General features: G+C 48.9%; 11 protein-coding genes across 11 annotated transcripts; 6 read left to right on the plus strand and 5 right to left on the minus strand.

The window, feature by feature from the left end:
- Positions 1 to 8: 8 nt before the first annotated feature.
- TRUGW13939_04627 (uncharacterized protein) lies at positions 9 to 3951 on the minus strand (the record flags this gene model as incomplete). Its single annotated transcript, XM_035487798.1, has 3 exons — positions 9 to 433; positions 489 to 700; positions 1448 to 3951. The coding sequence occupies 3 exons, from the start codon at positions 3949 to 3951 to the stop codon at positions 9 to 11; spliced, it is 3141 nt and encodes a 1046-aa protein (XP_035343691.1).
- A 1653-nt stretch (positions 3952 to 5604) lies between these two features.
- On the minus strand, positions 5605 to 6851 carry TRUGW13939_04628 (uncharacterized protein; the record flags this gene model as incomplete). Its single annotated transcript, XM_035487799.1, has 4 exons — positions 5605 to 6303; positions 6370 to 6534; positions 6593 to 6683; positions 6748 to 6851. 4 exons carry the CDS (start codon positions 6849 to 6851, stop codon positions 5605 to 5607), a joined length of 1059 nt encoding a protein of 352 aa, XP_035343692.1.
- A 339-nt stretch (positions 6852 to 7190) lies between these two features.
- TRUGW13939_04629 (uncharacterized protein) lies at positions 7191 to 7548 on the minus strand (the record flags this gene model as incomplete). Its single annotated transcript, XM_035487800.1, has 2 exons — positions 7191 to 7439; positions 7501 to 7548. 2 exons carry the CDS (start codon positions 7546 to 7548, stop codon positions 7191 to 7193), a joined length of 297 nt encoding a protein of 98 aa, XP_035343693.1.
- A 293-nt stretch (positions 7549 to 7841) lies between these two features.
- On the plus strand, positions 7842 to 9530 carry TRUGW13939_04630 (uncharacterized protein; the record flags this gene model as incomplete). Its single annotated transcript, XM_035487801.1, has 4 exons — positions 7842 to 7901; positions 7955 to 8521; positions 8576 to 8716; positions 8769 to 9530. The coding sequence occupies 4 exons, from the start codon at positions 7842 to 7844 to the stop codon at positions 9528 to 9530; spliced, it is 1530 nt and encodes a 509-aa protein (XP_035343694.1).
- A 390-nt stretch (positions 9531 to 9920) lies between these two features.
- Positions 9921 to 10736, plus strand: TRUGW13939_04631 (uncharacterized protein; the record flags this gene model as incomplete). Its single annotated transcript, XM_035487802.1, has 1 exon — positions 9921 to 10736. One exon carries the CDS (start codon positions 9921 to 9923, stop codon positions 10734 to 10736), a length of 816 nt encoding a protein of 271 aa, XP_035343695.1.
- Positions 10737 to 11168: 432 nt separating this feature from the next.
- On the plus strand, positions 11169 to 12363 carry TRUGW13939_04632 (uncharacterized protein; the record flags this gene model as incomplete). Its single annotated transcript, XM_035487803.1, has 5 exons — positions 11169 to 11237; positions 11308 to 11329; positions 11413 to 11481; positions 11543 to 11634; positions 11692 to 12363. 5 exons carry the CDS (start codon positions 11169 to 11171, stop codon positions 12361 to 12363), a joined length of 924 nt encoding a protein of 307 aa, XP_035343696.1.
- Positions 12364 to 12468: 105 nt separating this feature from the next.
- On the minus strand, positions 12469 to 15366 carry TRUGW13939_04633 (uncharacterized protein; the record flags this gene model as incomplete). The annotated part of the gene is made up of 3 exons (XM_035487804.1): positions 12469 to 13873; positions 14282 to 14902; positions 15263 to 15366. The coding sequence occupies 3 exons, from the start codon at positions 15364 to 15366 to the stop codon at positions 12469 to 12471; spliced, it is 2130 nt and encodes a 709-aa protein (XP_035343697.1).
- Positions 15367 to 15392: 26 nt separating this feature from the next.
- Positions 15393 to 16278, minus strand: TRUGW13939_04634 (uncharacterized protein; the record flags this gene model as incomplete). Its single annotated transcript, XM_035487805.1, has 3 exons — positions 15393 to 15967; positions 16024 to 16042; positions 16099 to 16278. The coding sequence occupies 3 exons, from the start codon at positions 16276 to 16278 to the stop codon at positions 15393 to 15395; spliced, it is 774 nt and encodes a 257-aa protein (XP_035343698.1).
- A 950-nt stretch (positions 16279 to 17228) lies between these two features.
- On the plus strand, positions 17229 to 18711 carry TRUGW13939_04635 (uncharacterized protein; the record flags this gene model as incomplete). The annotated part of the gene is made up of 3 exons (XM_035487806.1): positions 17229 to 17747; positions 17802 to 18037; positions 18093 to 18711. 3 exons carry the CDS (start codon positions 17229 to 17231, stop codon positions 18709 to 18711), a joined length of 1374 nt encoding a protein of 457 aa, XP_035343699.1.
- Positions 18712 to 19945: 1234 nt separating this feature from the next.
- Positions 19946 to 21286, plus strand: TRUGW13939_04636 (uncharacterized protein; the record flags this gene model as incomplete). Its single annotated transcript, XM_035487807.1, has 1 exon — positions 19946 to 21286. One exon carries the CDS (start codon positions 19946 to 19948, stop codon positions 21284 to 21286), a length of 1341 nt encoding a protein of 446 aa, XP_035343700.1.
- Positions 21287 to 23473: 2187 nt separating this feature from the next.
- Positions 23474 to 24611, plus strand: TRUGW13939_04637 (uncharacterized protein; the record flags this gene model as incomplete). The annotated part of the gene is made up of 5 exons (XM_035487808.1): positions 23474 to 23734; positions 23792 to 23893; positions 23949 to 24105; positions 24167 to 24243; positions 24303 to 24611. The coding sequence occupies 5 exons, from the start codon at positions 23474 to 23476 to the stop codon at positions 24609 to 24611; spliced, it is 906 nt and encodes a 301-aa protein (XP_035343701.1).
- Positions 24612 to 24906: the final 295 nt, after the last annotated feature.

The following is a 24906-nucleotide window of genomic DNA, read 5'->3' on the forward strand; positions in this document are numbered from 1 at the left end:
AGCATCAATCAAGTCTCCTTAAACTCATACCTCCCCTCCAACCTATCCTTAACCTCAACCTCAATCCCCTCAATCTTCTTCCCATCAACCTCAATCTCCGCCCTCATCACATCCCCCGCCTGAACTTGTCCGACCCCCTTGGGAGTGCCGGTAAGCACCAAATCACCCGCTTCCAGCGTCATAACGCGCGAAATATCCGCCAATTGTCTAGGGATCTGGTACAGCATCAAATTCGTCGAATCGGCCTGGCGCACGGCATCACCCACGCTCAGCCGCAAAAACGCATTATGCGGGTCCGGAATCGCGGATTTGGGGATCAGTTCAGAGATGGGGCAGAACGTGTCGAAGCCCTTGGCGATGGACCAGGGGAGGCCCTTTTTCTTAGCTTCGTCTTGTACGTTGCGCGCGGTCATGTCGATGGCGAGGACGTAGTCTATTTATCTTCGTGTGAACAATTGAGATTTCAAGGATAGGAAAGATAGACATACTGGCAATAGAATCGAGCGCGGTCTTGTGATCCTCCGGATCGAGATCGCGCACAGTCTTGCCAATGACCAGACCCAGCTCGACTTCATAATGCATATTGACGCCCTTGGGTCGCAGGACGGGACCATGGCCCGGAAGCAGGATTGACGAGGACGGCTTGAGGAAGAAGAATGGTTGTTTGGGGCGAGTGTTGTTTAACTCAGTGATGTGGTCGCTATTTTCGAATATAGTGTCAGTTAATTGTACTTTTGTCTAGCCTCAAAATGATTGAATTGATCGGAAAAGACGTACGCATAATTCCGGCCAATGCAGATGATTTTGCGACACTTGTTTCTGAATGAAGCTGCCATTTGCGCGGTTTGAAGTATCTAGCCGTTTTGAAAGCTCTGACTCAGAGGTATAAACTGAAATTGAGTATGTTATATATAGTGAGTTGTATATATCAAGAGGAAACAAACATCCAATGTCGACGTCTGGAAGTGGGTAGTGACTCCATGGCCGCGGCAAAGTTGCCGGCGGGAAAGACTTGCTCCGGACGCGGATCCGACGACTTCTCCGCACGCCGATGTGCGGAGATACCGCCTATTATTATTATTATTACATTCGATGATACTATGCAAAAATCCTGCATGGAGATGTTAAGGCAGTTAGGTGGTAAGAGTTGGTTTCACTAAATTATATCTGCAAGACCAAACATACAAAAGACAAAATACAATCCCGACTCCAAGTCGCCGCGCAAACATGATACAAATTAACAAAAAGTTTGAATGCAGTCTCGCTGAATAGCTGACAGGCTCCTAAATATGCACAGGGAATCGAAAAGAAGAAATGAAAAGAAAACAGTGGAGGTTAAAACAAAAATGCGACGCTAGAACGCGTGAACCAAAAATACAAGAATGTGCACCTGAACACAGACAATGCTCAAGACTTATGGTATAATCAAGAACCAGCCAAAAATCACTTCTGGTCTTCATCAACAGCAGCTTTGATCTTGGCAAAAAACCCAGCAGGCCATGCTGCCAATTCTTCATCTTTCGGCACCCCACGAACCCGGCAATGATGAACCACGTTTGTCAGGATTCGAGAAATCATCTCCTGTGTCACTGGAACTGTCCCTTCAAGCTGAGAGTCTGGGTACAAAAACGGATCACGCTCACTGAGCAATTCATCCATCGTAGGGCGGAGGCTCGGGTCTCGCTGCAGACACCGCTTCATGGTTCGCATCAAACCAAATGGCACCGTTACGCCACCGATTGCGAACTGCGGGAACTCAATGGCAACCTTGGGGTTTGGGATAGACATTATTCTTTCGTAATATTTTGCAATGCGGGCAAATGGCGGCTGCCCATAAACCATTTTGTACAAAATACACCCAAGACTCCATACATCACTGGGTTTTCCAAGCTTCATCATCTTTCCAACACTTGCCGGAAGACCCAATGCAGCATTGGAGTCAATCAGGGCTTCGGGCGACATGTAGTTGGGCGTTCCGACTTGTTGCTCACGATGCACGTTAACAGTGTCGTCCTGGATGGCATTGGCAATACCAAAGTCGATGAGTTTCAATCGCCCTTGAACAAGAAGAAAGTTCGCCGGCTTCAAATCTGAGTGGACAATGTTGAAATTGTGGACCGCTTGAACGCATTCGAGCATTTCTTTCCAGTAATAACGGGTAAAACTGGGATCAAAAACGGCATCCTCGGCATTGAGACGATAAGTCAAGATTCGGTCCAAATCCGATTCTCCAATCTCCATGAGAATACTAAGCGTATGCTTGTCGCTATTGATCTCCCAATCAAAGAGCCGTACGACTCGTTCCACATTCTCAAGCTTCTTGAGCAAATCAATTTCTCCCTTGTAGCCTGCCAACGTGACACGATCCACATCTTCCAAGTTGACACGCTTGAGGGCAAAAATCTTATAATTCTCAGCCATAACCCTGTATACACGAGAGGTGCCTCCTCGCCCAACGCAGTCCATACGAGTGAAAGCTTTGTGGTTGATTACAACTTGGCTTCTCTTCTTTCGCGATTGTGATGCCGTTGTAGCCGCACCTCCTGTTCCTGTAGCTGTCTCCAGGACAGACATTTTAGGCGGGGGTGGAGCAGGCCGACGTGGCGTATTGTTGCTTCGCGAAGTCAATGGTTTTCGAGGGGAATTTGTGGCTGGTGGTTCTTGCTCTTGTTCTTTTTTATCGTCGTCATAGATAACTGCGTACTTCTCCGGCTTGTCTAACAGACTCAGCCCAGAGGATTTGACTCTTTTGAACGTAGGCGGGGGGTCATTTTCTTGATCTTGCGCGGATGGCAGCACTGGAGGTGGCACTCTATACTGGGGCTGTTCTTTGGCGCTTTCTGATTTTAAAGACCCTTCTGACGATGTACCGGGTGTGGATTTGGTCCTGTATGACCTCGGCGACGGTGGCCCGGAAAATGGAGCGTCAATATTAGGCTTTGCCGAAGCTGGTGCTGGCTTCTCCAGAATTCGTGGATCCGAGTCGATCCAAGATAACTTGGACGATGAAGCCACCCTAGAAAGACGGCTGGCAGATCCGTTTTCTTCTCTTGGATTATGTGATGGGTTTCTTTCGGGTCTTTCAGGACTTTGGCTGTCAGCCTCAGGATGTTCGCTGATTTCTTCGCTCTGTCGGCGCAGTACTCCTCTCCTAGCAGGACCATTTAGGAAAGAACCGGTCAATCTACCCACTCGTTTAACACGAAGCGAGCTATGCATGCCAGGTTCATCTCCATGGCGAGACCTCAATACCGAAGAAGGTCCAAGACGCGGCGCAAACTCATCTTCCATGCGAGGTGGTTTCTCATCTCCTGAGAGGTCGAATTCCTTGTGGTCGCCAGATAATTCCTTTTCTGTTGCTTTATGAATTGGCGAATTGGAAAGTGGTGAGCGGGTGGTGCTTCTCGAGCCAGTAATACGAACACTACGCGTTCGTGGCGCCGGTGTTATAAAATCTTTTGAATAGCTCTGGCCTTCTGAATATACGCTTTCGGGTCTTGATTGTATTCTCACAGAGCCAACGCGAACCACTCGAGGAGCAGGGCTCCCACCGGACGAGTCATGCGGTGATGCCACCCGAACGTGTCTTTCTGGTCGCGCCGAGGTCGCTGGAGCAAGGCCAAAGTCGCGGCTAGCAACACTAGACCGCTTCATGTTTGTATCATATCGGGGAGAAGAGTCGACATGCATTGCGTCTCCCTCCAACAGCGCCTTCACGGAAGCGCTGAACTTGGGCTCTGGCACCACCTCGTCATCGGAACTGTCCCCCTCATACTGTTTGGACCCGGTACTCCGTCCACTGTGCGAGGATCCATTTCGAATATCAGGCGATGCGCGGCCAGAATTAGTTCGTAAAAGCGACGATCGAGAAAGTTGTCGCGACATGGGTCGTTGTACACCGCCTGTTCTGTATGCGGCTGAAGCCGGGGTTGGCGAAGCCTCTGTGGCCATTGTATAATATATTAACGCGTCCAGATTTACATTGATGTATGTATCCAAATCATAGGCAGTAGCGCCTTGGGGTTGGTGGTTGTCGCCGGCTTAAAGATATTCGATATACAGTCCCGTGGTGGTGATATGTCGAAACAAGCGATGTAGTTCGTCCTGGATGGCTAGCGCCGGTCGTGGCCCCACGTGACTTGGCTTTGTCAACACGGTCGCCACGGCAACGGCTCCTCGGTATTTCACTTTCCATCTCACATCTACAGTACGACATACGATTGTACAGGGCTTTCCAAGGCAGCTAAAAGGGCAATCCACTAAGCCAAAAATGAGCCTCTCAAGGGTTACATGAAAGGAGAGCAACCTGTCACGCGCTGTGCAAACCACCCCTCTTGAAGCTATGCGCTTGGCGAATTCGTCAAAGAAAATTACCAGGTGTAAAAGTCTTCAGTGATCCCTGCTTATCTCACTTCTTAGTTACTAGTACGTGTCAAGATTCAGGGAAACAACAAGGCCGGAATCAGTGAGACATTTCGACACGCCGATCAAAATGGACATGTCTAGCAAGACCTCCTCAGCATAACAAGCGGCATCAAACAAAGCAGTGACCACAAAGCGGTCCCCTTGTGCAGACAATAATCACATCCCGCAATAGTTTCTATTTATTTTAAGTTGTTTGGACTTGCACAAACGGTCCAGTCTAGGCTGCAGTCGAGTGGTCCCGATCATCTATGTAATTTCCAGGGGTCCAGAAACGAAACAAACGCTTTTGCTCATTTTTGATGCTTTCCTTCAGGGCTTTAACGTGTACCACCACTGGTAGACCACGAATTATTGCATTTTGTCATTATTTACATGCTAACAAATGCTGAATCCCCGTACAATATTTTCTCACCCGACGCTTTGGTTGTTTTAATTCAAGATTTGGGTAAATGTATATACATACGGTCTGTGATATCTGGATAGACGAAGACATGTACAATGACAGCGGTGTTGGGTACCTTTCATAGTTAATGGGTATTGAAATATATTAACTGGAATATCCAATTTTTACTATTGGTTTCTTCAAAAGTTCAAATTGAACCTTTGAACCTTGCTTGCTAAAATTCATGTTTCAAGCGATAGAATCCGAGCCTCGTCCGATACACCAAGAATTTTTTTTAAAAAAAAATGATAATAACCTACCTATCCTTGTTGTTGGTCGTCTGCTTTCTCAGTGGAATTCCTACGGCGCAACGCTTTTATTCTTTCTTTCAGTACTCTCTCCCGAAGCTCGTTCCGTGAGAGACGGGATTTTGTTTTAGCCTGTTGACAGCGAGCTTGTGAATCAGTTTTCCTGAAATGACTCAAATTATAAGCGATATTATACGAAACGAAGAAAACAAGTATGGCACATTATCATAGACCATTGGATGAAGGTAGTACTTACGTCGTTGTCTTCATGCATCTTGGTATCCTCAGGTTCTGCAGCCCTCTGACGCTTCTCTTGTCGTGGAGAGTCTGGAGGGGAGTTACGTCGCCGTCTACCAGCTGGCGCGTATCGCGGTAACGATTGGCGTCGCCTTCTATCACTTTTTGTGCTTGGGCTTCGAGACTGGCTGCGTCTAGAGGAGGCACTGCCCGAACGAGAGCGACTGTCACGTCTGGGCGAAGGGCTGCGACTCAACCGGCGGTCATCTTTAGAGTGCCGGGTCTTGCCAGTCTTTGAATCTCCCTTTGCACCATCCCGTGAGTCAACAGATACCGGTCGCCTCTCACGGTCGCCCCGTCTAGGCTGTCGAGACCTCGACCGAGAATCCTTTCTCTTGTGGGTTCTAGGTGGTGGTGAACGTGATCGGCTGGGGGATGATGTGTTTCTTCGTCGTGTTCTTCTGGGACTAGGTGAGCGTGACGAATCACTGCGGGTGGCAGGTCTATCTCGATCATCACCGTAAGATGGGCTTCGCCGCCTGTTTCTTGTGTGCCCTCGTCCACCTCGGGGGGAAGGGGACCTGCTGTAGGTTCGTGGGGGTCTGCGATCACGTCTTTCCGAGCGGTATGAACGGCGGGGAGGTGATCTGGAAGAAGATGGTGAGCGAGATATCGAACGAGAGTGTGGTCTAGACTGTCGACGGCCACGCCCGCCGCCGCCTCGTGGTACATATGAGTCAAATTCACGCCGCGAAGGACCCCCACGATGCTCGGGGCTCCGACGACGAGGAGATCGCGAGCTCCGGCGATCATAGTCCCGACCACTTCCTCTCCCCCCGCGGAAGTTCCTGTTTCGGTCAAACCTCTCCCTCTGGCGAATGCTTTCCAATTCCCTCTCTCGGTCTTGCTCTTGTTCTTTACGTCGACGCGCTTCTTCGGCAGCTTTCTCGGCTTCAAGCTGCACAAAGTTAGCCACTTCGTCAGCTCTAGACACATGCTTTCGCTAAGGGTGCATACCTTTTCTTGCCTCAGCTCCAGCTTCTTTGCCTCCAATAATTCTTTAGGTACTCCTTGCGGGCTGGATTGGGCGCTTAGGCAGAGGTTCCATAGTTCCTGGCAAAATTGAGGGGTTTCTTTGTCCAAGAAGCCGGTAAGCTGGATCTGAAGAGACTTGATATCGGGCTATCATTGTGTGGCATTGTTAGATAAAAGGAGTTTTCGAAGAGTCTGGATGACTCACAAATCGGGTGCCCTCCAAGAGATTGAAACATAGCTCAATGACGACGTCATCATCGTCACCAAGTATCACTGCGAGCTTTCCGCCAATCCATCTGTTAAGAAAAGTATGTTAGCGTTGCTCTCTTCTCCCTGTCTGTCCCAGCTGGCGGCGCTCACTTTTTCATGACTTCGAGGTTGACCTTGGTCATGTCCACCTTTTTACTGAATTCCGGTGGGAATTTCGTCCGCCGAAGCAGCTTTGCATCGACGGTGCTCGCCATTTTGTAGAACCAAGAAACTTTTGTCAACAAAGCAAAGACATAAGAAACGACAAGTGCGCGAGGTTGGAAATGGGCAACAGCCTTAATGTGTCGAGGTGTCGAGAACGGCAGTTTCCGTCACCGCCTTATATATGACATCACGTGATATATCTGGCAGTGAAATGATTTACGACGAAAAAAGGTGTTTCAAAATATAATTTCATTTGCTGTAATCGATATCATGCACCAATTTCAATTTCTTGATAGTATACCATATAACAAGGGTAGAGAGAACTGTGACAGAATAAAGAAGATCATCAATCGTAATCGTATTCTCATGGTTGCAACACAGAACCTGAATCAAGGGTTTCTCAGCTCTCGTAGCACTCGATTGACATCCTCCCTTACACGTCGCAACCCATCGTCGACCACGGGATTAGAACCAGGCCCATTCTTCAAGTGCTTTACTTTCACTCCGTAGTGAAGAGCGACAAGCTCTTTTACTCGGGAAAGTTCGAGAGAGTCCGAGTCCTTCTCGCTGGTTTTTGGGCTCTCTAGTTCTTTAGCTGTCTTGTTCACGTTGACTAGATTCAGAGCTTCGGTGTGATCCTGTCCCCAATCGTTAGAAATGAGTATAAAAGAAAAAGAATGATTGAACTCTATTGCTCACACAGGCTCGCAGGGAGGTCAAATCGGAGAGGATTTCAGCAATCTGCATGGCGGCTATATCGATATACTAGGTCCCTAATTGCCAGTTGCAACGAGATGAGTCGGAATACTGCATGTAGTTGAAGATTTGATATGAACAGTGAAGTTGATGACGGAATGAAACGTGTGGACGGTCTGATTGGCGAGAAGCCGACTACGGGCCCGCCTGCCGCTTTGGGTAAGGCCTGTCCATCACCTTTCTGCGCTGAGTTTCTAGTAACAGTGTTGTTCTTGCAACATCCATTTCTTATGGATAACTTTCTGGAGATTTAGTGGCTATGCAACCATGTGCCTCTGTAAGCAATGGTTGGTGTTGCAGGTAAATCGAAAGGGTGTCATACCTGCCGAAAGCGCAAAATCAAGGTGAGTCGTCGCACTTTCGGATATCTTAATCGTGGGTTCTAACACGCCTATAGTGTGATCTGAGTAGACCAACGTGTGGGCAGTGTGCAAGAGGTTCCTGGAAATGCGAGGGCTATAAAAAGCCAGTCGTTTTCCTCAACGAATACTCGACGACCTATCAGGCGTCTTCTACCCGTTCGCCAATTGCCAGCCAGGATGCTGGTATAAAGGGATTGTCCGTTACACAGAATAATCAACAGCTGCTCTCATCCGAACAGGCTGTGCGATCTAGAGAAGAAAAATTGAACCTGCAGCTGTTTTCTCATGCTGTCAACACGGCTCAATATGACCAAATCTTGGCTTCCTTTGTGACGTTCTGCTTGCCGACACAGACTTCCGAAGAAGTGCCTCTAGCGTGGCTATCTTCGCTAGCTAGGGAACCGAAAAAGTCAAGAGCTTTGCTATTGTCTTCAGCCAGCTTAGGCTATGGCTGGATGGGACATGTGGAAAACCGCGTGGATGTGTCGAACAACGGGCGTAGGTTCTATAGCCAGGCTCTGGGACGCCTCCGCTCTACTTTGTCCCAGCCGGCGCTCATCTCCGATTTGCTCCCAACTATTCTGATGCTGCTTTTGTATGAGGTATTTTATTCTCACGACAGTGGTCACTGGTAAAAAACTAACCCCTGACGATAGATTTTTGAATATGGGACCCAGTCTAGTGCTGGCTGGATATCGCATACTGAGGGAATAGAGACGGTTCTACGGTTACGCGGCTCGCATCCTTTTACCGATAGTTTGGAGTTTCAAATGTTCCATTTCTATCGAACAGTCGGTGTAAGCATAGTTTTTTAACGAATCAAAGACCCTGCTAATCCTGTCTACCCAGATTTTAAAAGGTTTGACGACTCGCAAATCCTGCTTTCTTTCGAATACAGAATGGGCCTATACTTGGTTTCCGGGCCACACAAAGAATCGGTTTGATGAATTACTCGATTTGGCTGTCATAGCTCCAGGTCTTTTAGACCAGGCAGACAATATACCAGCTCACGACACGGAAACACAAAGCGCACTAGTTCTACGAATCTCAACCTTGATACACCAGTTAAAGATATGGGAAGAATCCAAGAACGTCCGTCTTCCGCAAGGACCGCCACATGCATTTATCAGCAGTAGTGCGTCGATGATGGTCACTGACCAAATGCAACCTCGTGTCCATCGGTACCCGAGCAAGCACCCTCAATCTCTAGGCATTGCTTTTGATGAACTTCAGTCCGCGCGCTGGCTACTCTTTGAGTGGGCGATCGCCCTCATGCTGTACACGGCTTTATACAGCAAGCCCAGTCTCTCGGATTGTCTCAAAGATGAGAGCATCCTTGGGTTTCTCTCATGTGCATATATTAAGCTCACGGTCCAGGAAGCCGACCTTCTAACGGAAAAGATCATGATGTGGGCCGACTTTTGCTCACAAAATGCATGGCAGAGCTTTGGGCCAGCAATTGCTATTATCAGTATAAAAGCTGCTATACAATGGTATAAGCTCAGACAAAGAACACAATTGGCGAATCTGTTGCCTATTGATGCCCAGCATCAGCTGAAAAAGTGCCATTCTATGTTGAATCATATGACATATTGTGATCGTTTCTCATAGTACATATCCATTGACGCCACAGCTATACAGAACGAATGACCAATCAGACGACGCATCGCTATGGGACCGACTTTGCGTCTGCGCTAGTCCTCTTTCAGAAGCAACTTGCGAACTGACCAATCAGCGCGCAAACGAGCGGCCTCTATCACGAAATCCGCCTGGGGACTCGGTGTTAACGACACATAAAACCTCGAAGAACGCTGTGTAATTGCTGCAGAATTTGAAATTGACATCGGATTTATAAAAAGAAAGCCGAGTTGCCCCCGTGTCTCCACCGGTACTTGGTTGACTATATAATCTTGCTTCATTCCTCGTTCGTCTCGAGTCACAATTCGGAGTACTTCATCTTTCACAACCACATAAAACACTTGAACTCAACTTCCAAATAAAATGTCGGCTCCATTGTACAAGAAAGCCCTCATCATCGGCGCCACGGCAGGCATCGGCGAGGCCCTCGCCATCAAACTGGCCGGACAAGGAACCAAGGTAGTCGGCGTTGGTCGACGCCAGGAGCGACTCGATCGTCTCGTCCAAACCATTGGATCCGAAAATTGTTCAGCAGTGAAATTCGACATCACAAACCTGTCCGAGATCCCTGCTTTCGCATCCAAAGTCACTGCCGAACACCCGGACATCGATGCCATAGTGATCAACTCCGGTATCCAACGGTCCTTCAACTTTGCGGAACCAGAAAGCGTGGATCTGGAGTCGTTTCAAAGCGAATTTACTACAAATTACACTAGCGCGGTCCAATTGACCTTGGCCTTCCTGCCTTTTCTACAGGCGCAAAAGACCGCGACGCATTTGATCTATATCAGCGCTACTCTCGGTGTTATCCCTACTATGCTGCGGACTGGTGGCTATAATGCGTCCAAAGCGGCCCTGCACCATTGGATCCTGGTGTTTCGCGAACAACTAAAAGCGCAACCAGAGAACAAGGTCAAAGTGGTCGAGGTGTTCCCGCCAGCGGTGCAGACCGAGCTGCACGACGAGCACCACCAACCGGATCTTAAAGACGGCCACAAGATCGGCATGCCGCTACCGGCCTTCACCGATCAAACGTATGACGAGTTAGTCAAGGGAGACGATCAGTTTGGCATTGGAATGGCCAAGGGCACGATTGATGGTTGGGAGAAGGAGCGCGTGCGTCTGTTCCACGAACAAGTGCCTATTATCAACAATGTTTTGCGACCTTTTCTGAAGTAAGCCGTCTCATCTAAGCAGTCTCATCGTGTCCCGGTGGGGGCTTATGAGGCTATTATGAGAGAAATTAGCTCAATGGAATTATGATTGAAAAATTCACTTGAACATAACATTTATTTGTGAGTAGAATATCGGAATATCGTGGCTTGGTACCTCAGTTGAAAGACTCATTTCAAAATAGAAGCCAATATAAAATAAATTTGTAGAGTATGCAAGCATATAAAATTCGTGGCTACTGTTTAAGCTCACCGATTACAGTCAGACAGACCCCCACGTTCCCTCGGCTTCTTACGCCGCGCCCGCTTCTTACTTCCTTATTAATTTTGATGTCCCCGCCTCAGCGACGAGAAAACAGAGACAATAAATATTGATCGCAAACCGCAAAACACTCGCTGGCCTGACCTTTTGCCTTCTTGCGACGATTTAACTACGACCATGACGTCGTCTCCGCAGTATCTCACCGGCGATGCGGCCTCTTTGAATACTTTTATTGACAAGTTTGATGTTCGTCGGCCGTGTTTTCTTCTGCTGTGATGGGCTGTTACTGATTCTCTGTCTATTTGGGGGAGGATAGACATTCCTGTTTGACTGCGACGGTCCGTGAATACCTTATTATTATTCCAAACGAGGGGGCGCTATGCAAAGTGAGTTCACTTGCTGAGATTATGTGGGTTGTTAGGAGTGCTATGGTCTGGCGATCATGTCTTCCCAGGCACCGCCGAGACGCTGGAGTTTTTGAGAAGTCGAGGTATATCCATCCATTTCAATTGAGAAGAGGATGGTTTGTTTTAACTGATATATGCTGCTAGGCAAGCAAGTTGTTTTCGTCACCAACAATAGCACCAAGTCCCGCGCCGACTACAAGAAGAAACTCGACACTCTCGGCGTTCCCAGCAACGTTGTATGTGTGGTCGATTGCTGATACCCCAAAAAATGATATTAACCATTTCATATACAGGAAGAAATCTTCTCCTCGTCCTACAGTGCCTCGATCTACATCTCCCGCATCCTCGAGCTCCCGGCGAACAAACGCAAGGTCTTCGTGATTGGCGAATCAGGCATAGAACAAGAGCTGCGCAACGAAAACGTCCCATTCATCGGAGGCACCGACCCAGCTTTCCGCCGTGATTTCGGGCCCGAGGACTACAAGCTCATTGCAAATGGAGACCCGTCGATAATCGATCCGGAAATCGGCGTTGTGCTGGTAGGTCTTGATTTCCACTACAACTACCTAAAGATATGCCTGGCGTTCCACTACATCCGCCGCGGCGCAGTGTTTTTGGCGACGAACATCGACAGCACGCTGCCGAACCAGGGAAGCCTTTTCCCCGGCGCAGGCTCGATGAGCGCGGCTTTGATCATGATGCTGGGCCAGGAACCCACTGCGCTCGGCAAGCCCAGTCAAGCTATGATGGACGCCATCGAAGGGAAATTCCATTTCGATCGGAGTCGTGCTTGCATGGTCGGCGATCGAGCAAACACTGATATCCGATTCGGTATCGAAGGGAAACTGGGCGGCACTCTGGCTGTTCTGTCAGGTGTGGCTACCAAAGATGATATCCTTCACGGCGATGTTCGGCCAGCGGCCTACCTGGACACACTGAGTGACCTTCTCGGTGCTAAGCAATAATGGGGCTTGGATAGTAGGATAAGATATACATGGATAATATACAAAAGTAGAGTACTAGATACAGATAGAACACGCCGGATAGAAGTATATATACCGTTTGTTCAGTTATCTGCGTGGCTGTGTTTTCGTAGAAGCAACTTGTGAGAGAGCTTTCTTCGACTGTTGTTCTGGAGCTTGGGCTGCTGCTGTGCCATCTGCCTTTTTAGCCAAGAAATCAACATCATGCATGATATACCCCTTTAGCTTCCACAGCGCTAGCATTGCTTCGGTAGATTTAAGACCGTCAGGTCGAAAAAAAAGCGCCCTTTGGTTGAACCGGGGGCTGGATTGTCGGAGCGCTTCGAGATCAGATCTGGACAGGACCACGCTGAGATCATACACAGGGGCCATGGTTCCTGTCTGCGGGATAGTGATATAGTCCGGAAAGGTCGACGTAAAGGCCGATTTAAACGCATCCCGGGGACGGTCTTCAGAAGGCGTAGCGAGGTCGCCCAATATGATGACACCTCCAGTTCCCATATCCTTCATTTCCACGCCACTCAAAGCTTCATTTAGTGCAGATACCGTCATCTCTGGCAATGGCAGTTCCCTCCAAAAATCCGCAGAGTCTTGTTTGATTTTTTCATAACGACAGGCCTCCTGAAGCGCCTTGATCACTCCTTTGACCATATGCTTGAACACGAAACTTGTCATATCATCACGCCAAATCAACTCGTTGAAATCCACGCCGCTCGATTTCGGATTATCATCTTTCCATATCGCAGGAATAATCTGTTTGGTCTTGACCACCAGATGTTTACCGGTTCTTCCAGCGGATTCGGGAAATCGGTCGTAAGCGAGGGCGCGAGTGACCACACGGATCACGCGCGGATTACCATTTGACGCAAAAATGTTCGTATTCCTCTGTTCTGGATGCACGGATGCCTTTATTTCCTCTTGTACCAGGTTGGTCGGCATCCACCACAAACTGCCGTAGTTCTTCACTTTGGTTGTCTCTTCATCCGAAGCCGTCACCCGCCGAACGAGGCCCATGTCCGTGAGAAATTCGGTCGGCATCCGCATGTTCGTGATTGAGCAGTGCCTTGTCGGTGACGCGAGGGCTACTGCCCAGGGATTATTTCTGAGTCGATCATGATCGGCTTTGGTGCCCTTGTCTTTGTAGACTTTTTTGCCGGCTCTGTGGTTTTTGGCCAATGTGACGAGAGGGGATTGTGGAAGTGATGCCGATGGACGTGTGTTGGGAGGATCATCATTTTGAGAGCTTAGGGAGTCCTCGCTTTCGTTAAAGGAAGATGTCTTGCTGTTGTTGTTGGCATGATTGCGGAGCGCGCGTGATGCGGAAAGAAAGCGCCGTCCTTGCTGTCGTCGCGCAGTGTGGATTTGAGTGGGAGGTAGGAATATGCCTGAGAATACTGCATGCCGCCATACTGCATATGGAACATTATGGGGGGAGCATGTCATTCTGTCAATTTGTCGAAGCTCACGAGAGCTGAAGCTTTGCTGGGAAATTCTTCAAATTCCGCAGTGGAGGAGCTGTCAGATTGGAGCTAGCCGTTAATGGACTAGGCGTATTTACAGTATATCGTATCTTTGCTTCTCAACTTCACCAACTTTACAAAGATTATCGCCGGCAAAAAAATTATTGAAACAGGTTATTAAATGGTTAGCTATGTCTAATATTCAAAGATTCTAATGAAAGCTATTCAGATCAATGCCCAAAGTGGCCGTCCTTCCATGAAATCGAGCACCCAAAGACTTGCATACAGCCTGACTCTCTGCATTATCAGAAGCCACCTGAGCAATACACCAGTTACTCTGGGCTCCCTCCGGGCCCACGACGCCGTCATACAGATCTTTTATCAGTGACCCGGCCACTGTCTTGGCTAGCCCTTTGCCGCGATGCTCGGGAAGCACGTACATCGTGGTGAGAGACTTGTCAATCGACAAGTACGCCCATGCAACAAGAACACCTTTCCCACGATTGTCCTCCCCACTAAATAGTACTGCCGCATTGGGATTCTCTAAGAGTGTCGAAGCTTGTCGTTTCACTTTGGACGTACCTGTCACCAGATCGATCTGGTCCGACGGCACTGTGCCCAGTTCATATCCGTCTGGCAAGCGGCGAGATGCGACCAAGTCCTTGACATCAGACGTCGAGAAAATCAATTCGTCCCACTCATAGTGATAAACCGGCGACACGCCAACATTGTCAACCAGCACCGTCGCGAGTAGTTCATGCATGGCCGTAAACCGCAGCGTGGGCGAGAAAGGGTAATTGAGCGGTTTAACCTCCGCAGCAGCGTAGCTATCCCCGACATCTTTGATACTCTGTAGCAATTGGTGTAGATGAGTAATGAGCAGCTGATGTGAGTCAGCTGTCAAGTCCTCAGGTCGTTTGGCCTGCAGGCATAGCGAGTTGAAGACGGCTACTTGAGACTCGTCATGGCGCGAGCGGTCGACAAACGATATTGTCACGGGCACGTCATCCAGATCGGCAAGAACTGGACTCAGAGGAACACTCGCTAGGAGCAGTGTTTGTCTGTCGGGCGTGTTTAGTGGCGATGTGATGCGGTGGAAGATTGGGACTGTGACCGGGAAGTGATGCCGGAGCAGCTGAAGAAGCGCGGATGGGTTTTCATGCCGGAAAAACTGCACCGGATGCATTTATATTGTAGGATATGTGGTGGAAATAAATATTAGGTCAATTGAAGACATCTAAATAGATTAGCGACAAAATTGACCTTTAAAATGATGCATATTGACCTATGCGCTAATTTTTTTATGTTGTATCGCGATGAGTCATTGCCAATAGGATGGGAGAAACAAGGAACCCAATGCCTACACTAGGTCACATCAAATAGTAGTTTGACGTGACCTCATCAATTGATAGTCTACACACTTTTTCAAATGTTCTCTTGTGTTATTTAATGTGTGTCTAACATTGAATGCCGGATCAGCCCAAGAGTCGAAAGCGACTCTTGTCATTCTCCAATGGTATATCATACAAGCCTTTAATTCATGTTGCTCTCTTAGGCTGGAGCAGGCGAGTTCTCCTCCGGCTTGACTCTCCTTTCGAGAATCTCATCCACAATCCCCATGTCCAGTGCTTCCTGGGCTCCCATGAAATAGTCTCTCTCCATCAGCTTCTCGATTTCATCCAACGACAGCTCTGTCTTGCCCGTCAAATGTTTCTTATAAATCCTATTCAACTGGGTTCGGACCCTTAGAATCTCCTTGGCGTGAATCGCAATGTCGCTCGCCTGCCCAAAGTACCCGCCTGAGGGCTGATGGATCATGATCGACGAGTGCGGTAAGCAATACCGCTTCCCAGCCTCTCCGCCACACAGCAGCAGCGAGCCCATACTGGCTGCCTGCCCGACACATATCGTAGTCACGGGCGATTGGATATAAGTCATGGTATCGTAAATGGCCAGGCCCGCAGTGACGGACCCGCCCGGCGAGTTGATGTAGAGATGAATCGGCTTTTCAGGGTTGTCGGCTTCGAGGAAAAGGAGCTGTGCAACGATAGAGGCCGACGCGGTTTCGTCGACTTCGCCATTGAGGCAGATGATGCGCTCTTTCAGCAGTCGCGAGAAGATGTCATCTGAGACCGGCGTATGTTAGTTTGCGAATTCGGGGGGAGATGAACGGAATCCCTACATGTATGCCAGCCACCGCCCTTTCCAAATAAATTAGCACTTAGCAATTCATATAACGCGTACAAGATACACATACCACAGTCTCTGTCACAAACGGCGTGGGCGTCCATCCTCGCGGCGGAGCTACTGCTGATCGGGCCGGCGCTGAGAACGCTCTCGATGCAGTGGGGATTATTGAACAGCGGGGGACTGCTGATCGAAGCGCGCCTCTTCGAACGGCCCTCCCTAGCATCTGCAGTGGCTGCGTTGTGTGCATTTTGATTTCAAGAATGGAGAAGACAGAAGACGCGGCGAGCTTGTGGTGAAGCTTGAAGAGTTCCGCGATGCCAAGACTTGTGGGTATTACTTTGTATGTATCTGTATCGGATCATGCATACTCTGTCAAAGCGAGACATGGCCCGTGCCGGTTTTGAAAAAACAAAAATACATAAACTTCAATTATTTAATGCTACTAACTTATTTAACAACAGCATTGAATAATAGTATTATTATGTTCTAATAATAATATTCGAATGTTCTACTGTAACGACAGCAGAAAAGCTCGACGCGCACGGCCCCGAAGGCGGTGAGGCGTTATCGGGCGGTGAAAGGATTTCCGGCCCAGCCTTCCCCATTTTTTCTGAATTTTTTTTTTTTTTCTCTTATCACTGGACTTTTTCCCACTGAAACTTCTTCCTTCCTCCATCACCTCTCTTCTTCCCTTTTCATACAATTGATATCTCTGAGAATAATTATTCTCACTTTTATCCATTCTCAAAAGGTAAACTCCAGCTAATCTTCTCATAATCTTCCAGATCACTTTGTGGGCTGTTATCACTGAGGGCTGTGGGCTGTGGGATAATCGCATTGCTTTCTGTGGGCTTCATTCACTTTGTGGGATTACCATATCAAAAGAGGGTTGCATTATTGCCTTGTCCGTCTCTGTGGGCTTGAACATTGTCGGTTGCGAGGGCTTGTGGGCTTGTTTTTTTCTCTTCTCTTGAGTGTTGGCTGATTTTCATCGTGGGAATCAGTTTCGTTGCGTTTGCTCAGTGGGCTTTTGCACTTATCATCCAGAGGGCTTATATTACTATTGAATCTTTCGGTTTAATAGTTCTGTGGGAATTTGTTGGATATCCATTCACATTTAAAAAAATCTTTGGTATGTAACCAGCAAACCTTTGCTGGCCTGTTTAGCATCTAACTTAGCTCCCCTCGCAGATAAAAATGTCTAAGACTAAGACTACCACCAAGGCCAGCAAGGCCACCGACAAGGTCCTGTCCAAGGTCAAGGATGCTGGCGTCGCCAAGCCCTCCCAGTCCCCCAAGGCTAAGAGCAAGGAAGTCGCTTCCAAGATCAAGGCCAAAGAGGAGAAGGCTTCTCGCAAGAAGAAGGAGCCTACACCCAGCTCCAGCTCGGAGTCCGGATCTGACTCTGACGAGGAGATGAAGAGCGGTTCTTCCAGCGATAGCGACAGCGACAGCGAGCCAGAAACCAAGAAGCCTGCCAAGGCCACCAAGGCTGCCGCCAAGGAACCCGAGTCTTCTGAATCCGAGTCCTCTGAGTCCGAATCCGAAGAAGAAGCCAAGCCTAAGAAGGCCGAGCCCAAGAAGGCTGCCAAGAAGGACGAGTCCTCCGAATCGGACTCTGACTCTGAGGATTCTGAATCCGAAGAGAAGGAGGAGGTGAAGAAGGCTGCCAAGAAGGAAGAATCTAGCGACTCTTCCGACTCTTCCGACAGCGAGGTTTGTCACTCAATTTCTCTCTATATGCTTTGCGGCTGTGCTAACCATGAACAGGGCTCTGGTTCCTCTGACGAAGAGGAAGCTCCCAAGAAGCGCAAGGCTGAGGAGGAGGCTGCTCCCAGCACCAAGAAGGCCAAGACTGAGGCCGCTGCCGACAACTCCCCCAACCTGTTCGCCGGTAACCTGTCCTGGAACGTCGACGAGGACTGGCTCCGCCGCGAGTTTGAGGAATTCGGTGAACTCGCTGGTGTCCGTATCATGACTGAGCGCGAGACTGGTCGCTCCCGAGGGTGAGTGAAATTACTGCGCTTTCATTCAGGCCTGCAAGTTTTAACAAGTTTCTAGATTCGGCTACGTCGAGTACGTCGAGGCTTCCAGCGCCAAGGCTGCCTACGAAGCCAAGAAGGACTCTGAGATTGACGGCCGTACCATCAACCTCGACTACGCCAAACCCCGTGACGCTACCCAGCAGAGCGCTCCCCGTGACAAGGCTCAAACGCGTGCTCGCTCGTACGGTGACCAGACCAGCCCCGAGAGCTCTACCCTGTTCATCGGAAACCTTTCCTTCAACACCAACGAGGATGTTGTCCGTGAGACATTCCAGGAGCAAGGTACCATTCTCGGAATCCGTCTGCCTACTGACGCCGAGTCCGGCCGCCCCAAGGGCTTCGGATACATTGAGTTCTCCTCCGTCGATGAGGCTCGTCAGGCCATGACTGACCTCAACGGCGCTGATGTCGGTGGCCGTGCCATCCGTCTTGACTACAGCACCCCCCGTCCCCAGGGTGATGGCAACCGTGGCGGTCGTGGTGGCTTCGGTGGCCGCGGTGGTGACCGCGGTGGACGTGGTGGTCGTGGACGTGGCGGTGGTGGCTTTGGTGGCCGTGGCCGCGGTACTGGCGCCAACAGCACCAACCGTGGTGGCTTTGGAGACTACTCTGGCAGAAAGACCACTTTTGACTAAACGGTCTGAGTGTTTTCTTTATACGGTAAGTTGCGTGGGCTTTTCTTATGTAAAATGGCTGGGATATGCTATATTCCCGTAATGACCCCTAAAAAGTTGTTTTGTGTTCTATATTTCCTTTGTTTCGCTGCAGCTGTGTATTTTTAATTCTAGGTTTGCCATGATTCGGATCGAGTATACCAGATTGAACAAAATTCTTCATAATTCTGCAGTATTGTTATAAACATTTAGTATATGTCGTAGTAGTTAGTAGTAGTGGGGCAAGCACATGACGTGGTGCAATCGTTGGGATCACGTATGGCCACGCACTTGGGCTGTGCTAAGCGCACGCGTTATCGCCAGACCCCGCTTGCCAAGACCCGATAAGAGACCGATAAGCGGCCGGTCCCCACATAATAGGTTATTGTCACGCACCCGCATACCCCATACGGGCCCAACGCAACCAACACCTGACAAAGACGCCGCTCCTTCTTCTCTTCCTCTTCGCCCTTTTCTTCTTCTCTGTTCTCTTCTTCATCATCCTGCGATGTATCCAGCATAACCCACTGGCATCTGCGAACGGAGAAACGGGGTTTTCGGTCAGCACGCCACGCCACCAGTAAGGAAGGATATTATCAAAGAACGTGCCTGACAGGCGCCATCACGTTCCAAGCAGCGGTCAGGCGTGTGCCGTCACGGGTTTGCTCCCCCTGCAGATGACTTACTGCCAGACCTGGCTTTCTCTCTGGCAACAATTCTGCAGAGGAACTACACAGATCTTGACCTCGCCCTCGCCCTCGACCTAGACCTTGTCGACCTAGCAAGCTGCTATCAACAAAGCCGATTAGATAGACACCGCCCTGTCGGCCCCACCCTCCATTACATTGCGTTATCCCACCACCCATGAGAGCAATAGTTTCCCTTGCTTCTGTTGCTTCAACTTTTACTTCTTGCTCTTGCTCTTGATCCTCTTCTTTTTATTTTTGCCTTTGGCTTGCATTCGAATATGCAGCCTCACTACTCCGATGGCCCCGCCATGAATCCGGAGAACAGGGCGGCTGTGTCCGGCGCACGCGATGGCCATCAGATGCCGCGAGACAACCGCCAAGGGTCACGAAACCTGTCGGCTGTAGCTCCCATGCGCTCTGAAGGTAAGATCCATCGTCTTTTCTGTATCTTTATCCTCTACTTTCTCTGCTGCCTTTCTTCCTTTTTGCTCTTCCAATGATAATGTTCACCTTACACACCTTTGAAAATGGATTCGTCTTATCCCAGCACACCATCGCCGTCTCGCGATAACCCGTTTATGAACCCTTTTGATCTGTACTCACTCCAGTACTATATAGATTCGTGGATCGAAGTCTCTTCGCAGCCGTCGACTTCGTCTCTCTCATCCGCCGCTACCACCGACGACATTATTACCACCGGTCTCCGGGTAGAACGATCCGCACCCGGACTACAGAGACGGACGAGGAAGAAACGACCCAGGCACCTCGAACTGTCGGCAACTCAAAATAGCGAGTCTTCTCGGGCCTCCAGCGTTGCGGGCAGCAGCCAAGACGAATACGAGGAGAGTGATAGTGAATCTGACCGGGTTTTGAGCAGCTCGAATGAGAACGTCACAACCAGGTCGCGCAGAGACGGTCTTTTGTCGCATCACAGCTCTGCTTCTGAGGCAGCCTCGTCAGGAGATGACATCGACGACGACGACGACCGGTTGACCGCATTGGGCCCGCGACTTGCTTCCACGCCCTTTGTGCCCCAGCCGAATATCTTTTCTCACGCACCCCAATACTCGAGATCGAGATCTTATAATGGGCCAGAGCCTAGCCCTAGCCTTGTCTCAAATAGCAGCCAGGCAACTGCTGTCCGTCACAACTCGAGCTCAACCGCTCGCGCTACTCGAAGGAATAGCCGCACACAGCATGGCCCATACAACATGATTTCCCCAAATTACCAGGTGGACCACGATGCCGCGCTTCGGGCGAGTCTGTCGACATTGTTATCTTTGGGAACAGCAGTTCGCGGAGTACCGAAAAGCGACAGTCCCCAAGTGCCAACCGGTCCACCAGTAGCGCCTGCATCCTCCTTCAGACTCGTCTCAGAATCCGTCGCTATGGGCGAAGACACGGACGAAATCGGCCCTCTCCCAAGAAACGAGTCGACTGCTGTGTCTTCTGATCCGCGGTATGCTACACAGCCCAAGTCGGTGCGATCCAACGGCTCGTCGACGCCGTCCAAGACCAAGCGAAAGACGTCAAAGGATCGGGGATCGGCCCATGCCGCATCGTCAAAGAGGTCTCGCCACACAAACATGACTGATTCACTTGCCACAGTTAACCCTACGCTTATGACGTGGGTCATCAGTGCTGGTGTTGTTGTTTTGTTTTCAGCCATCAGCTTCTCGGCTGGGTATGCCCTTGGCCGAGAGGTTGGACACACCGAGGCAGGAATGGGTTCAGCGCTAGGCGGCAGTGCATCGGACCCGGTTGCGAAAGCCAGAGCATCTGTAGGATGCAGCAGAGATGCCGTTCAGGGGAGTCTCAAGCGTCTGCGGTGGGGCAGCTCCGGAGCGGGAGTCAGTGTGTACAACTGACTTTCTCTTTATCCTTGAATCATTGTCAATGACTGGCGTTGGGATTTTTGTGTTTGAATGGTTACGACTGACATGTCTGCCTGGCGAAGATTATACATCATGGACGGTATTATTTAACGATGGCTAGGGAGATGAAATCTAATTTGGAATGGATATTACGAAAATTATGAGGTGTCTTTAGTTGGCATGGGCGTTTTCATTCCTTTGGTCAATTTTTTGTTTCCTTTTTACTATGTCTGGGTATACTACTGGTATATACCCCGTTTTGATGTTGAATATGAATTGGTGATAGCTGAATCATAATACCCTTTAACAGTAATTTTTCGAGATAATGCAATAATGCATCTCTTTAGAATCGTATACTGAAAATATCCTATTTAGGAAGGTGTTCACGAGTACTGGTTTATTAATAGCAGCAAACACCAACACCATCCAGCACATTCCAACATTGAACAACCAATTGACACCAGAGCCATCTCTTTCAGCCCTATCACAAATCTCCGCTGAATTCATTATTACATTATTAATTACATAGTTGCAGGGTTACACACTAACTGTATTAATACACCATATACCTTAAGAGGCCCGTGTTAACAACAGGGATGATCTAAGAATAGCGCCCTCGGCATCGGCAATAATAATAAGAATAGCAATGATCATGGATCGGCAGCACTTGAGTAATTTGTGTCGCGTGTCACTCTTGCGAATCACTTTCTCGATCGGTCAGCAGCTGCTGTCATCCGAACCTTCCACGCGCGGCTGAAGTAAATGGGCCCCCATAAGGACAGGGCTCAGTACCCTCAGCGAGACTTGGCATGGACGATGTTAGTGATCACTCTGTGATCTTCTGGTAGATTTGTGGTCAGCGGGTTTCGTTCTTCTGTCTTGGATAAACTGTTCGTCAGACAATAAGTGTCTCGGGTGGACAACTTTCGGATCGATCACGTATAATGCAACCAAATAATAATAATATACGAGCTCAAACTAGCATCTCAAAACAACAACGAGGTTGAACCGTCTCTGCTCGCCAAGGAGCTAATATGCCGTCTGTTAGAGTAATTTCTTCCATCGTTTCCACATGTCGGCATGTACGACGCAATTCGTTTCACGATGCAACACCAAGCACGGCAAGCATTTGCCAAGGATCGGGTTATTTAGTGATCTATCCGACATATTTCCGGGGTTGATCATTGAAAATCTCAGAGGAGATAGCAAATAAAATAGGTGGTAGGCCAGGTTAGTCTAAAAGCTAGAGGTTAGAGTCCACTTTAATGTTGTCGATCACGATAGCTCTACTTGATATACTCTTTCTCATCAACAAGATTTTTTTTTCAAGTATACAAAACTTCAAATCAGGCCTTCCACACCGAATAAACTAGGCCTCACCCCGCGTGTGATCAATTAAACTAATCCCATGAGAGAGGGTCTTACAGTTACATCCCGACGGCATAGAGGCGAAGCTTATCTTGGCATCCAGATATGATTCGAGTCTTTGGGGCCTGACCTGCCGATCATTTCTTGGCAGGTATCAAATGTATCGCTGCTCGCATATTTTCAAGTCAGATGTGAGGTATAGGCAAGATGACACGCGTATTACATGCGTATTCGCATGGAAGAAGTACGTCGATTTGTTATCCAATGTACCAAAAAAAGAAAACTTAGTGGTTTTTTTTAACCACTTGGGCCCATGGTCTAGTATTCTGTTTGTCGGTATTATTTTAGCTCGCAGCAACCTACTGCAAGTGGAAAGCCATGCGATTATACTAGTAAGCCAGTAGTAGTATCGGTCATCACCCACGTTGCCCTAACTTTATTCTCTGCTCCCCTAGTTCTTTCTGGGTTCTTTCTGGCCACCGCTAGTCGTATACTATATTACTTGTGCAGTAGCTAAATGTACATTGGGGACGAGTCTAAGGGTATTGGCATGGGGCAGATATGAAAAAGGTCAGGCCTAAAGAAAGCAAAGTGTCATCAGTCCCTCGCTTACCACACCACCATGTAACCATCTCTATGCCTTGGCTGAAAATGACCCTAGCCCATTTTTATTGTTCTTATTTATGGCTATGTTGAATATTGGTCCTACAAGATAAATACCTTTGGGTTTCTCCAGAATCTAGAACCTTGCACATCAGCGTTTTGACAATCACTCATTTCAACCAACTCCATCTTACACCCTACTTCGTGGCCATGGCTCCCTCGTCGCTTCTCTTTGGCATGGCCCTCGCGGCCTCCGGCTCCATGCTGGTCAACGGCCAAGCCCTGGACAAGCCTCCCCTGTCGGACAACCTCGACTACCTCGCAGATGGAAACAATGCCAACCTTGCCGTGAACCAAGGCACGTACCAGCAATGGGAGGCTGGTACCATCCCCGCCGACTGCAAGAGCCTTGGGCAGGAGGAGGGCAAGGACCCAAACGACTTTGAGGTTTACGATGTCACCTACGGTGATGTATGTGCATTCCTCTTCAATATAATAAAACATCTTGGCACTGACAGTTGTATATAGTGCGGCGACCCCTGGGTGTTCTGCCGCCACAAGGACTCTACAACCACCATTGACACCACCATCAACACTTTCAGTCAGCTACCTGTCGCCATGCGCAGCTGGGTATGACTCATATTTTTTTTCCCTTGTATATTGAGAATTTTCTAACATAAAACAGGTCCGACACGTCCTGACAATGCCAGGTGACGACTCCGCCTACAATGCAAACGGCAACATTGCCTTTTTCGGAGGCACCAGCGGCTCTGTGGACGTTGCCCTTCACGAGACCGGACACAGTCTTGACCTTCTCGGAGCATACGGTGATCAGCTGTCCAGTAAGCCTTTTTATCCTACACAATACACTACTATGAAATGCAATGTCTAACTCTGGAGCAGCAAGCCAGGATTGGCTCGACAGCTACGACCAGGACTCCAACGTCCCGGACAACTATGCTCAAACCAGCCAAATCGAGGTACGCTTTTCCATCACTATAATGAAAAAGAAGAAGAAGAAGAAAACTAACAAACATAGAACGTCGCCCAAAACACCGTCGTCGGCGTCTACGACAAAGTCGTCCCCGGTGGCTTCCCTGGAGTGCAGCCAGACTACAACAACATCATCCACCAATACACCACTCTACAAAGCAAGGCCGGCGACCAGATCCTGCCTGGTGGGCAGTGCGATCGCCATCTCGACAATTCTGAGCCCGTGTCCACGAGCGACGACTCGGCTTCGGTTGTGCACGCTGCCAACACGCCGAATGTGTCGTTCAAGGGCAAGTATACCAACATTGTCAAGAACTTCCGCGAGTTCAACACCAAGGAGCACTGCGCTTATTAGATTATTGGAAATGTTGATGCATGATGGGTGGAGTGGTGCTGTATGGTGTGGATTGTTTGTTCGAATTGTATATATTTAAAATGAATTGATCATACATGTACATATATGTCGATAGTATGTCGGTGGAATCAGGTCACATGGCCATATTCCCCTAAAGCAGTATTATTTACTCGCGAATCTTTATCGATCTCAATCAAAAAGATTCAGTTCTCGCTATCTATAATGCAACCATATACAGTTGCATTTTTGTGGAAATACTCTTTCCGCTTCTGATGGACAATTCCTATTATTTAGC

The sequence above is a fragment of the Talaromyces rugulosus genome, chromosome II, assembly GCF_013368755.1.
Source record: "Talaromyces rugulosus chromosome II, complete sequence".
Lineage (NCBI taxonomy): Eukaryota > Fungi > Ascomycota > Eurotiomycetes > Eurotiales > Trichocomaceae > Talaromyces > Talaromyces rugulosus.